At 45.6% G+C, this 14,563-nt stretch overlaps 1 protein-coding gene across 2 annotated transcripts in view; it reads left to right on the top strand.

The window, feature by feature from the left end:
* Positions 1 to 14,563, top strand: part of LOC126162756 (sodium-independent sulfate anion transporter-like) — a 323,935-nt gene that overhangs the window by 194,268 nt on the left and 115,104 nt on the right. The window contains exon 2 of one of the 2 annotated variants that reach the window (XM_049919441.1): positions 5,813 to 6,050. In XM_049919441.1, the coding sequence (XP_049775398.1) occupies positions 5,853 to 6,050 (198 nt within the window). In that variant the 5' untranslated portion in view covers positions 5,813 to 5,852. Of the gene's footprint in view, positions 1 to 5,809; positions 6,051 to 14,563 lie in introns of both variants that reach the window. The other variant, XM_049919440.1, reaches the window with a different exon arrangement.

Raw genomic sequence — 14,563 nt, 5'->3', positions numbered from 1 at the left:
TAGCACATGTGTTCCGGGACAGTTTTCTCAACTTATCACCAATACCGTGGACTTACAGACCTGTATCGTATGTGTTCCCTATGTGCCTATGCTATTAGCGCCAGTTTTGTGTAGTGTCACGTTGTGTGGTTCCACATTCTGAAATTATCCTTAATTTATGAGCATGGGTGTAGGAATCATTTCCATAAGTTATCAGATCCCAAACGTAAGGTTAGTCGGCAATCCTCGTCTATTATCAGCTCGACATCAACAGGACACTAAAATTCTTTTTCTTTCTAGATATGTTCACACACCGCAGGTTTTTATCTATTATGTAATATTTTCTCCATATACAAACGATGTTATTCCAGTAAAATAAGTCGGCAGTTAAAGATACGTGGCCATCGTCAGCAGTAAAATCTCCTGATGGAGGACAATAAAGTTACACAATGAAATGTCGTGATTTGTAAACTGAATCATTTGCAGTTAAGTCCCATAGTGCTCAGAACCATTTGATTATTCGCAAATGGTGATAATAAAATGATGCAATGGATTCTGCGCGAGAAAAAGGAACTAAAACTCTCGTTGCTGTATAATTTAGGGACCATTTCCTAGGATATGGCGTCGTTCTTGGTAGCTGTGCGCACGTATTATTCGACACTCCTGAGGCAAGGACTGTAGAACCTCAGTCAGCGCGACGGAGTACGAAAGTGATGTTGCTGCTGCCCATGAGCAAACTACACGTTTTCCTGGTTGACGACATTCCATGCCAACAACATTTATGTCAACAACCTATCATTTCAGGGGAAAACGATCGTCGTGCACTTCTGATGGTCAGTGATGGTGGAACGTCGCAGTCGCAGGACCGTTACCTTGGAGGGGGGAGGGGGGCGGTGCACTCCCTGCTGTGCTGACCGGAACTAAGTGCTCTAAGATCAACTGCATGCCACCAGTTGGTACAGTCGTAATGTGGAGGATAGGAAGACTTAATATACCTCTACCAGGCACAGTCTGTGAATGAGACGAATCAAGATCTTGGTTTTCAACTCTACTGAACATTCTACGACTGGCTTCTGTACAAACATGCCACAGGCCCACAATTCTTTAGCATATTACTATGAGTGACCGAAGCAACATTTATCAGAAACGCCATTTTCAGTCACCACAATCATCATATCTAGAGTGCCGCAAATCCACGCACCGTCTTCAAGGTTCATTACCAGAATCAGCCCACGTTGAACTTTTTGGGTAAGAACCGTCGGTGATTTTCTATTAGGACCAGTTACACTGCCTGCTCGTGTATTAAGTGGAAACTATGTGTTGCTTCTTCAAACCGTTCATCCCGAGCTACTGGTGGAAGGTTGTCACCTTCATAACGGACCGCTTGAACGTTTAAGCTTTATGACTACCTCGCATGTTGAAAGACGGTGAAACTGACGGTTCTGTCGGCTGTCACATTATCGATATCTGAGATGCAAATTATGTAGAGTGATATGTAGATCAAATTAATTTGTTCTGAAAACAGGTTATTCCTTTATCTTTATTAAAGCTTATCCGATAGTGGTTGCCAATACATGGAGTAGTTGTAGGCGTTTTATTTGTTGAGAATTACGTGTGGCTGGTCTGGCAGTTTCACGGACAGACAGCAGATCAAAGCCGGCGGATGGGCAGCATTAACTTTATGCAGGTTGTAAAGGTGACGCCGAGGCCAGGTAGGACAGGATGAACGGACGACCGCCGCGAGGCGACACAATACTGACAGCAGGTAACGCCGTCGTTGGAATTCTGCACGAGATGACCGCCACTCCCGCGTTTCTAAAGTCTTTAGTCTGCCGATAGGAGAGCAACATACCGGTGGACACCCCTCAGGTTCTGCGAATGCCAAAGGTATTTATGGCTCTATGCTCTCGGCAGAACACGGTAGGCAATGTGCCAGGATTCTACAAGCATGAGACTGCAAATTTCTCATATCAAAAATACCTGTAGCTATGCTCTCATATAAATAAAGCACATAGGCATCTTTAGAGGTTCATAGGAAACAAAACGTTAACGCACTCCTTTGAGACTCCGACAGGAAGGGAGCCGAAACACAATCTTTTCCGTAGCTGTAGGCCTCTGGTCGCGAAAATGTGGGAATTTCATTGGTCAGCCTGGTTTGACGTAGTAGTTTTGGAAAATTATTGAGAAGTGGGACGATGCTCCACGAGAATTGAGTCTTGTGACTGGATGATTGCTCATGAGAGGATACGATTGGTTCCCAAAGAAGGGGCGAATGTTACGGGGGAAGGCAGGGGGAACTAGGTGGACTTTGTTATGCCAGAGCCAAGGTAGCCCCTTAGGGCCGGCAACCCATATTACACCACAGAGGACGGGGTTGCCTATGTCCAAGGCGTACCAAAAGCAACATGGTAAACACAGGCTATTTACATACAAGATAATGGAAACAGACATTCCGAGCACTACTTCCTGCAGCGGGAGCTCGAGCCACAGCCTGCAGGAAGTATCACTGATTGGCTGCAGACAGCTATTTAGGGGCTAGAACTAGACCTGAAGTTCAGTTCACTCAGGATGCCGACCTCATGGACTTCGACCGCTGAAGATTACGTCTTCGTCTCTGAATTGGACATTTACTAGTGTGTGTGTGTGTGTTACCACGAACCTTCGTGGAAAATTAGAAGTGAACTTTTGTTTGCCTCAATTAGGAGACTCTTACTGGCATCGTCACTGTTACCTTTCTTTTGTTGTTCAGTCCTCAACATTGTAAACTTACATAAATAAAAGTGGTGTTTGGAAAAATTTGTGAATTGTCAGTGGCAACAAACTTGGTCCGCTACTAGTGAGAGGATCAGTTCGAATTCCGCTCACAGAATTGGGTATGAAAAAGTAGTCATTTCCCTTTTCAGCTCCAACTGGGGCATGATGTAATCTTTGCGTTAGGTACTCTTAGCTTTTCTGGATTCACAATCATGGTGTGATGCAGTGGTCGTCGACAGTAGCACTGGCGGGCAACCCAACGACGCTGTTAAAAATACGATAAGACCTGCAGTCGCCTTCGGCGTGTATAGGTCGCGATGCACTCAGTAAACGTTAGAGTTCCAATGAGTAGGAGGAAGACGCCTTTCTGGTATGCATAATTTTACGAACTCAAAGTCTGGAAATCACTGTCGTCGGAGTGCGGAAACGGATCAGTGTGCTAATCGTGTACTAACGTGCCTGTCGATTGCTTGTCTTGAATCTTCGTCAGCGTTAGTTACTTGTAACTGTTTCATGTTCTTGTGATAATTTATCATTGTATAGGATGTTATTAAACATATTCGTGTCATACTTCAGTACAACTACTGAGCTGGTTTTGTCTGAGGATTTATAATAAACAATAGAACATATCGTAACTTTCACTTTCATTACATTCGTATCTCACCTGGTCGAAAAATTACAGTGTCACTATTCCACCACGCATTTGAAATGTTTAGGGCCATAATTTAGTGTTAATAAAAAATCCTTGAGTAACACATGATAGTTTGCAGTCTTCAATGGGCAGCTACATGCTGATGCATGTTAATTACCTAATTAGGTGATAGGGTAGTACAGGGTTATTCGAAATGTTGGTCCCATTTTTAAAAATTCGTGTGTATTCAAGTACAAATCCACATGAAAAAGCTTTATACCAGTGAAAAGAGGAAGTTTCAAAGTTTTTGGCGGGCGGTGGCTGAAGGGCGGTGATGGTTTCAGAAGGAAGTTGTTTACGTCCCACCTCTACCAACCACGGAACGATCTGAGGAACCGAATCAATACTGCCGTGCACTCAGTAACAGCAGATACGCTTTCGCGTGTGTGGGACGAGTTTGGCTACCGCGTCGATGTTTGCCGTTCAGCCAACGGGGGCCACATTGAACATTTATAACATTTACACTACTGGCCATTAAAATTGTTACACCAAGAAGAAATACAGATGATAAACGGTTATTCAATGGACAAATATATTATACTAGAACTGACATGTGATTACATTTTCACCCAGTTTGGGTGCATGGATCCTGAGAAATCAGTACCCAGAACAACCACCTCTGGCCGTAATAACGGCCTTGATACGCTTGGGCATTGAGTCAAACAGAGCTTGGATGGCGTGTACAGGTACAGCTGCCCACGCAGCTTCAACACGATACCACAGTTCATCAAGAATAGTGACTGGCGTATTGTGACAAGCCAGTTGCTCGGCCACCATTGAACAGACGTTTTCAGTTGGTGAGAGATCTGGAGAATGTGCTGGCCAGGACAGCATTCGAACATTTTCTGTATCCAGAAAGGCCCGTACAGGACCTGCAACATGCGGTCGTGCATTATCCTGCTGAAATGTAGGGTTTCGCAGGGATCGAATGAAGGATACAGCCACGGGTCGTAACACATCTGAAATGTAACGTCCACTGTTCAAAACGCCGTCAATGCGAACAAGCGAACATGAGGTGACCGAGACGTGTAACCAATGGCACCCCATACCATCACGCCGGGTGATACGCCAGTATGGCGATGTGACGAATACACGCTTCCAATGTGCGTTCACCGCGATGTCGCCAAACACGCATGCGACCATCATGATGCTGTAAACAGAACCTGGATTCATCCGAAAAAATGACGTTTTGCCATTCGTGCACCAAGGTTCGTCGTTGAGTACACCATCGCAGGCGCTCCTGTCTGTGATGCAGCGTCAAGGGTAACCGCAGCCATGGTGTCCGAGCTGATAGTCCATGCTGCTACAAACGTCGTCGAACTGTTGGTGCAGATGGTTGTTGTCTTTCAAACGGCCCCATCTGTTCACTCAGGGATCGAGACGTGGCTGCACGATCCGTTACACTGTTACAGCCATGCGAATAAGATGCATGTCATCTCGACTGCTAGTGATACGAGGGCGTTGGAATCCAGCACCGCGTTCCGTATTACCCTCCTGAACCCACCGATTCCATATTCTGCTAACAGTCATTGCACCTCGACCAACGCGAGCAGCAATGTCGCGATACGATAAACCGCAATCGCGATATGCTACAATCCAACCTTTATCAAAGGCGGAAACATGATGGTACGCATTTCTCCTCCTTACACAAGGCATCACAACAACGTTTCACCAGACAACGCCGGTCAGCTGCTGTTTGTGTATGAGAAATCGGTTGAAAACTACCCTCATGTCAGCACGTTGTAGGTGTCACCACCGGCGCCAACCTTGTGTGAATGCTCTGAAAAGCTAACCATTTGCATATCACAGCATCTACTTACTGTCGTTTAAATTTCGCGTCTGTAGCACTTCATCTTCGTGGTGAAGCAATTTTAACGGCCAGTAGTGTATCAAATGCCGCGCTGATTATTAATTAAGTATTAAAAAATAATTAATTACAAATTATTAAATTTATTAAGTTGATATGAAACATTACGAAAAAAACTTTGAAACTTCCTCTTTTCATTGGTATAAAGCTTGTTCATTTTGGATTTGTACTTGAATAAATACGAAGTTTTGAAAATGGTTCAAATGGTTCAAATGGCTCTGAGCATTATGGGACTTCACTGCTGAGGTCATCAGTCCCCTAGAACTTCGAAATACTTAAGCCTAACTAACCTAAGGACATCACATATATCCATGCCCGAGGCAGGATTCGAACCTGCGACCGTAGCGGTCGTGCGGTTCCAGACTGTATCCCCTAGAACCGCTCGGCCACTCCGGCCGGCTTTGAAAATGGGTCCATCATTTAGAATAACCGTGTATAATGTACTGAGAATTTTTGAGTCGTGAGTCCCGTTGCGAGAACGTGTATACTTAGTTACTGTTACGCGTGTTCTTTTGCAGCAGCAGAAACAGACGTCCGGCAGCGACGCGGACGGCCCTGGAGATGCTGACGAAGCGCCGGATTCAGCCGAGCTGCGCGTGGCTGCGGCTGCAGCTGCGGCGCCGGCTGCCCATCCTGGGCTGGCTGCGCGGCTACTCGGCGGGTGACGCCCTCTGCGACGCCATGGCCGGCTTCACCGTGGGGCTCACGCTCATCCCGCAGGCCATCGCCTACGCCGCGCTCGCCGGCCTCAGCCCGCAGGTGCGCACTAGGGACCGGAAATGAGCTTCAAACTCGCCAGCGGGACCGAGCTGGCCGTCTCCGTACGCTCGGGGACTTCTCCGCTGCTTACTTAACTGAAAACTCGGCACTCGTTTCTTTTCGGGTACAAATTGACTACAAAGGGGTGACAAAAGTCATCGGGTAGCGATATGCACGAAATACAGATGGCTGTAGCATCGCGTTCATAAGGTATAAAAGGGCCAGTACTGGCGGAGCTGCCATTTGTACTCAGATGATTCATGTGAAAAGGTTTCCGAAGTGATCATGGGCGCACGGCTGGAATTAACAGATTTGACTTACGGAAGGCGTCCGATACAGTTCCGCCGGCCGCGGTGGCCGAGCGGTTCTAGGCGCTTCAGTCCGGAACCCCGCGACTGCTACGGTCGCAGGTTGTGTGGATGTGTGTGATGTCCTTAGGTTAGCTAGATTTAAGTAGTTCTAAGTTCTAGGGGACTGATGACCTTCGATGTTAAGTCCCATAGTGCTCAGAGCCATTTGAACCATTTTTTTGATACAGTTCCGCACTGTCGCCTGATAAACAAAGTAAGAGCCTACGGAATATCAGACCAGCTGTGTGGCTGGATTGAAGAGTTTTAGCAAACAGAACACAGCATGTTGTTCTCAATGGAGAGACGTCTACAGACGTTAAAGTAACCTCTGGCGTGCCACAGGGGAGTGTTATGGGATCATTGCTTTTCACAATATATATAAATGACCTAGTAGATAGTGTCGGAAGTTCCATGCGGCTTTTCGCGGATGATGCTGTAGTATACAGAGAAGTTGCAGCATTAGAAAATTGCAGCGAAATGCAGGAAGATCTGCAGCGGATAGGCACTTGGTGTAGGGAGTGACAACTGACCCTTAACATAGATAAATGTAATGTATTGCGAATACATAGAAAGAAGGATCCTTTATTGTATGATTATATGATAGCGGAAAAAACGCTGGTAGCAGTTACTTCTGTAGATTATCTGGGAGTATGCGTGTGGAACGATTTGAAGTGGAATGATCATATAAAATTAATTGTTGGTAAGGCTGGTGCCAGGTTGAGATTCATTGGAAGAGTCCTTAGAAAATGTAGTCCATCAACAAAGAAGGCGGCTTACAAAACACTCGTTCGACCTATACTTGAGTATTGCTCATCAGTGTGGGATCCCTACCAGGTCGGGTTGACAGAGGAGATAGAGAAGATCCAAAGAAGAGTGGCGCGTTTCGTCACAGGGTTATTTGGTAAGCGTGATAGCGTTACGGAGATGTTTAGCAAACTCAAGTGGCAGACTCTGCAAGAGAGGCGCTCTGCATCGCGGTGTAGCTTGCTGTCCAGGTTTCGAGAGGGTGCGTTTCTGGATGAGGTATCGAATATATTGCTTCCCCCTACTTATACCTCCCGAGGAGATCACGAATGTAAAATCAGGGAGATTCGAACGCGCACGAAGGCTTTCCGGCAGTCGTTCTTCCCGCGAACCATACGCGACTGGAACAGGAAAGGGAGGTAATGACAGTGGCACGTAAAGTGCCCTCCACCACACACCGTTGGGTGGCTTGCGGAGTATAAATGTAGATGTAGATGTGAACAGTAGTTGGAGCTAGATACGTACATGGGACATTCCATTCCGGAAATCGCTAGGGAATTCAATATTCCCAGATCCACATAGTCAAGAGTGTACTGAAAATACTAAATTTCACTACGCACAACGCTGTGACCGGCGGCGTTGACATAACAACCGACAGCAGCAACGTTTGCGTATAGTTGTCACCGCTAAAAGAAAAAATCGTGAAATGAATGCAGAAATCAATGTTGGACGTACAATGAACATATCCGTTATGAGAGAGCGGCGAAATTTGGCGTTACTGGGCTTTGGCAGCCGACGATCGACAGGAGAGCCTTTGCTAACAGCACGACCTAGCCTGTAGCGCCTCTACTGGGCTCGTCGCCATATCGGTTGGACCCTAGACTACTGGAGCACCGAGGCCTGATCGGATGAGTCCCAGTTTCAGCTGGTAAGAGTTGATGGTGGGGTTTGAGAGTGGCGCAGATTCCATGAAGCCATGGACCCAAGTTACCGACAAGGCACTGTGCTAGCTGGTGGTCGCTCCATAGGCGTGTGGGCTGTGTTTGCATGGAATAGACTGGGTCCGCAGGTCCAGCTGAACAGATCATAGACTGGAATGGGCTTTGTTCGGCTACTTGGAGACCATTTACAGCCATTCATGGCCGTCATGTACCCAAACAACAGTGGAATTTTTATGGATTACAATGCGACATTATGTCAGGAAACATTTGTTCACAGTTGGTTTAAAGAACTTTCTGGATAGTTCGAGCAAATGATTTGGACATCCACACCATCCGACTGGAATCCCATCGAACATTTATGGAACATAATAGGAAGGCCAGGTCGTGAACAAAATCTTTAGAGGCAGCATGGGTCAGTATTTCTGTAGGGCACTTCAAACGACTTGTTGACTCCATGCCACATCGAATTGCTGCAATACGCCAGGCAAAAGGAGATCCAACACGTTGTTACAATGTATCCCATGACTTTTGTCACCTCGTTGTATACCAGCGTAGAAACCAGAGTACACAAGTTCACACATATAACCGAGGACTCGCGGCATTGTGCTGTATGTGCAACCATTGGGCATGACGACTATTATGCAAAGTGTAATGGGTATAAGCGCAGATATTTTTATAATGGAGTCTTAATGTGTATACACACCACTGTGTTACTTTTTTTTGTCAGTGTCGAACAGTCTTCCCACAAACACGTCACAAACTTTACCACCTGCCGTTTTCTGCTCAGTCGTAAGTGTACAACTAAGTGGACTAAGCCTGTCAGTGTAAATTAACTTTTTAGTGTCCATGCATACATACTTCAACAACTAACCTGCTGCTCAGGGGAAAATGAGCATTAATGGCTTGCCCTTGCCACATGAACTTGGAGGTATTACCCAATCTGAATTGTGTATGACTTGTAATAGCTATAATTATTAGTCTGCAGAGGATGTAAACACTGACATAATGTTGTACAGTACACAATCCTCAGTCACCAATAGAAATATCTGCACTTGCACACATTACACCCTGGACATCAATACAATGATTGATCGCTTAGCAGTGGTACTGTTCGTATATGAATGTATATCCATTTATGTGTGTATGTATACGTATACAGGGTGCGGCAGCTAAGACAGGACGCTCCAGATATATCCAGCACGAATAAATACATTGCTGGAAAAATAATTAGTGCACCCGTTTCGAGGTTTCCGATTCACTTAAGATTCATTGTTGCAACAGTGCATGTGGGGTACAGGGAATGATCACATTTACAGATTAATAGCACAAGCGGTTGTGAGGTATCAGCTGTCGACCAATGCTGAAACACCCATATTAGTACATGGTGTAGACTCCAGGGGCAGCAATGCAGGTGCTGGTTCTGGCATCCAGTCGATTGTACAGATGGTGAATACTGTACTAGGATACTGTACTAGGATACTACATGCCTGCTCGACCTGTTCACATAGTTCTGTAAGAGTTGTTGGTAGATGAGTCACATGAGTCACTTCTCATCCCATCATATCCCATATGTGCTCAACTGGAGACATGTCCAGTTATCGCACTGGCCATGGAAGTTGCTGCACGTCTTGCAGAGCACATTGAGTTTCACGCGCAGTATCCTATTGAACCGACACATGACCTTCCCATTGCAAGGATGTCAGAAGAACAAGTCTAACAACATTCCGCACGTACTGAGCACCATAAGGCCCGAGGTAGGGCCAGTGTGTCTTAGCGAATGCACTCTACGCGACAGTGCTTACCAGGTCAACGTCACATGCCCAAACGACCATCAGATGCTTGCAGGAAGAACCTGCTTTCATCGATGAAAACCATGGCATGCCATTCCATCTTCCAAGTGATCCTCTGACAGTACCAGTCGAGGCGTGCATGTGGACGTTGTGGCAGGAATGGAAGACAGGCTACAGCTGTGGGTGCCCGTAGTCCCACTGCTAATGACCAGTTCACAACAGTCTGGGCTGAAAAGCACTCTTATCTGTACTGTTGTAGCCGTACGATCTGCCACTGTTACCTTTACAATACGACGATACTGGCAGGCATCCGTGCTACTTGGACCTCTAGAACCTCATCTACGGGTGTGATAATGTTCACATGACCACTGATACCATCATAGTTGCACAACTGACGCAGCATATGCAACTCGTGTGGAAATTCTCCTAAAATATCATCCCTCCTATCCCGTCTCTTGGAAGGACACAATTTGAAGCCTTTCAAACTCACTCACTTGGCTGTAGGAAGCACGAGTATGTTTCCACGGCATGGTTGCTTGCTTGCTTCACACGTTTGCACCACATTGAGCCTCGTACCCTCGTACTCTTACGGATTTATGGACGGCCCTGCGTGTCAGTGCCCTCCACGACATTAGTCGAGTCCCTGCGACATCGTGTTGCGACACTACTGCTTGCTCGCGGGGAGCCTGCACGACATTAGGCATGTGTACCAGTTCCTTTGGCTCTTCAGTGTATGTTATGGCGGAGATGGAATAAATAATAATGTATAGCCGTTTTGTTTGCACTGGATGGACTTCGAACGTTTTTGGATTGAAGTATGGACTATAGCATCTAACTCTTTCCAGAAATCACTCTTATCTTCTAACTAAATGTATTCGCCTCTGTAAGTTGCGAAGTAATTGCGGTAGGTCACCATAAGAAACGTTACACTGCGGAGCTATGAACACAGTTCATTGTGTTATTATCCAAAGAGCTACAGCAAAAAGATGTAATTTTTTAATGGAACAATAGTTGTTTCTATCATGCCCTGGAATCAGTAACACCAGCTGTGTATACATCAATTTAAATTACATTCCTATCGCTTTTAGTTTGGGAGCTACAACCCTTCAAAGTTTCAGGGGCAGATACCACACGCTGTACATAATACATGACTGTGTGGTGGGTGATGGATGTTCTAGCGGTTCAAAAAATGGTTCAAATGGCTCTGAGCACTATGGGACTCAACATCTTAGGTCATAAGTCCCCTAGAACTTAGAACTACTTAAACCTAACTAACCTAAGGACATCACACACACCCATGCCCGAGGCAGGATTCGAACCTGCGACCGTAGCAGTCCCGCGGTTCCGGACTGCAGCGCCAGAACCGCTAGACCACCGCAGCCGGCATGTTCTAGCGGTGTGAAGTTGATTTAAATTAGATGTTCAAATGTGTGTCCATGTTTCTGAATACACAACGTAATGCACCTTCTAAAGGATCTGCGGACGAGATGTAACGTCGCCGGTGTCATGGAAGAACAAGCGTCCTCGATGCACATCTGGAGATGTGGGCTCAGTGACATAAACACGTCCCTTTACATATCCCCACAAAAAGAAATCTAATGGTGTTAAATCGGGCGACCTTGTGGGACATGAGTAAGGACCACGGCGCCACAACCACCTTCCTGCAAACCTGTTGTTTAGTTGTTCCACAACAGCACGCAGAATGGGCTGGGTGACCATCGTGCTGCATCCACATATGGACTCTCGTGTGTAGACACACATGTTCAAGGAGACCATCCAAACTGTCGACTATAAACGCGTGATATAACTAACCTGTCAGTGTACCTGGGAAGTAGTGTGGACCGATGATTTCATCCCCAAGGATTCCACATCATACATTAATAGACCACCTACGTTAGCGGTCGACAGGTCATACCCACCGAGGATGCCTGCGGCCCAGTAGTGCACGTTATGGCGATTCATTGCACCATAATTTGTGAACGTGGACTCATCAGAGAACAAGGAATAGCAAGGAATGAAAAAAATGTGTCCATTATTGGCACTTGAAATTTTGAGCAATGCAAAATGCAAGAATACAGAATGTGCTGTAGACACATCATTGCTTTCATGTCATCCTAAGATGTAGAGGAAGACCAATATATTCTCCAGACTAGGGCCCTTTTTGCCAAAGAAATAAACCAGAAAACTGCAAGTTTCGCGATAAAACCACGCTGTATTTAGAACAGAGAAGAAAGTGGATTTACTTTTGAACTAGCTTCTGGTCGAACCTATCTAAAAAAGAGGAAAATCAACAGTCGCCTTTTTCCAGTATGCACAGAATTCAACTCATAATTATACAATAGATGTTGGAGTTTCAGTGAGTGGACACCTAACAAAAAAAACTGTATGTTTACCTTGAGGAAAAAGCTTTCGGCCCGAAAGTGGAAAAGGCTGTTGAATACAATTTTCCACAAAACATACATTTGTAGGCTAGCACAAGTGGGAAAATGTCAGAAGACCGTTTAAAATGTTTTTTCAAGAACATTGTTGATAGAAATGTCGCAGATAATCAGAAGTGTGTACTTCTTTGTGTGCTCACAAGAACACAACAACAGTAAATGCTTCGTTAGGCAGGTAATGAGCATTCCGCCAAAAACAACAAAATACGTACAGCCTTTCGAAGCATATTTCTTCCGTGCAAATAAAATATAAGCATGAAGGATAAAAGATTCTGGAAGGGCTTTTTGCAGTGACTACGGCACTAAATTAGGAAACAGAATTTTCATACTGACAATGCACTCTGTTACTGATAACCAGCTATCTGCTCCAGTGCACGAACCTATGCTTCAGTATTCCTGGCAAGTGCCGGGGTACAATACTCTACTTTCATCTACATCTATACTCCGCGACCCACCTTACGGTGTGTGCCCGCACACGTTGCTGAATTTGAGAATGTGATCCAAGTGTCATTTGGTTTTGCTGCTCAAGAATGTGATTCTGAGATATGTCCAGATATTGCTTTGGCGAAACATGCCTATTCTGATTCTACTTCTTTTTTTTTTTTTTCAAGCATTTGTTGAGGAACCACATGTATATTTTTCAAAGTCCGATAGTGGGCAAATTAGGAGTAACACAGTCTAATACTTCAACCATCCTAATCGCAGTATTACGTGAAGTTTCTAAATACATATATGAAGATGGTATCTGTTCCTGAAAGAGCAGATACCATTGATGACAGTGCAGTTTCATTAGAATGAAATGATAATTAAATCTAAACCCTTAGCTGCTGACAGGTGTTGTTGATATACATGGTCCAAATGGCTCTGAGCACTATGCGACTTAACTTCTGAGGTCATCAGTCGCCTAGAACTTAGAACTAATTAAACCTAACTAACCTAAGGACATCACACACACCCATGCCCGAGGCAGGATTCGAACCTGCGACCGTAGCGGTCGTGCGGTTCCAGACTGAAGCGCCTAGAACCGCTCGGCCACCAGCGGTCGGCCAGAATAGTGCAACTGCAGGGACTTATCCCTTGCACGCTTCCCGTGAGACCCATATTCCCAACTGTCCACAACCTACATTCGTAGTGTTCCTAATAGATATTTGCCCATTCACTCATTACTCGCGCCAGACTAAGCTGACGCGTCCTGTCGGCAGCTAAGGGTTTCGATTTAATTATTTCATTCTAGTGAAGCTGCACTGTCAATGGTATCTGTTCTTTCGGGAACGGATACCATCTTCATATAGTTAAAAAGGCTACCCGGCCATTGACCTTCTTCTGTGCGAATGCACACGCTTTGCCCGAACTCTTACGCGACTCGTTCTTTCTAAATACAGTTGGGACACCAAATTCCTGTTCGAGCCGACAGACTTCTGTTGTCAGTGCCATGAACGGTTTCAACTGTCCCACGCGACTAGCGCCCGTGAAGACAGCTTTATTTATCGTGCGGCTGTGCTGGCTCGTGCAGCCACGTCACGTTTCTTTGAGTCAGGAGACCTGCTTGTTTGCAGCAAGAAAGTATCCACACGGAAAGTGACCAATGAACCGAACTATTTTTTAAAATTATGACGTAATGGCATGTGCAGTGAACAGTAGCAAAACATAAGGGACACTGCATAGCTAGAACGCACCAGTAGACCCAGAAGAATGCCGATGCAACCGTGGCCGAAACGTTGGTTTTTCTCCAGCAGCAGTACTTTTATACATTATGACGCGGTACCACACCCAGAAAACTCTTACGTCGACCCACAAGGAAAGTGTGGCGACGCCTTGAACACCACGAATTGTCAGCCCGACGATCGCTGTTGCAAATTCTCTCGACGAGGAAGCAGAGTGTTGTGGGCCGGCAGTGGCGAGGTCAGCGACGACACCAGATGCTGGAGCGACACCTGGTCGTACGAGGCCTGCAAAGTAGTTGTCAACTCCGACTATCAGTTCTTTGTTTGAAGTGAATCTTCGTCCACCAAAAACAATTTTCAGTTTTGGGAAGAGATGGAAGTCTGACGAAGCCATATGGGGTGAATAAGGCGGGTTGGCAACAATTCATACCTTACTTCGTGTAATTTGCCATGGCGGCGGCACACGTTTGATCCAGCGTCAAGTGTCGCCTCATCCATCTTGAAGATAATTTTTTTTTTCATTTCTAATTCTTCACTTAAAATGTGATATACCCCTTCAGATGACGTCTGGAAAGCGTAAGCAATT

Source organism: Schistocerca cancellata, chromosome 2 (assembly GCF_023864275.1).
Source record: "Schistocerca cancellata isolate TAMUIC-IGC-003103 chromosome 2, iqSchCanc2.1, whole genome shotgun sequence".
Lineage (NCBI taxonomy): Eukaryota > Metazoa > Arthropoda > Insecta > Orthoptera > Acrididae > Schistocerca > Schistocerca cancellata.
The sequence above is the reverse complement of the archived record's forward strand: the minus strand, read 5'-3'. Positions and strand labels throughout refer to the sequence as shown.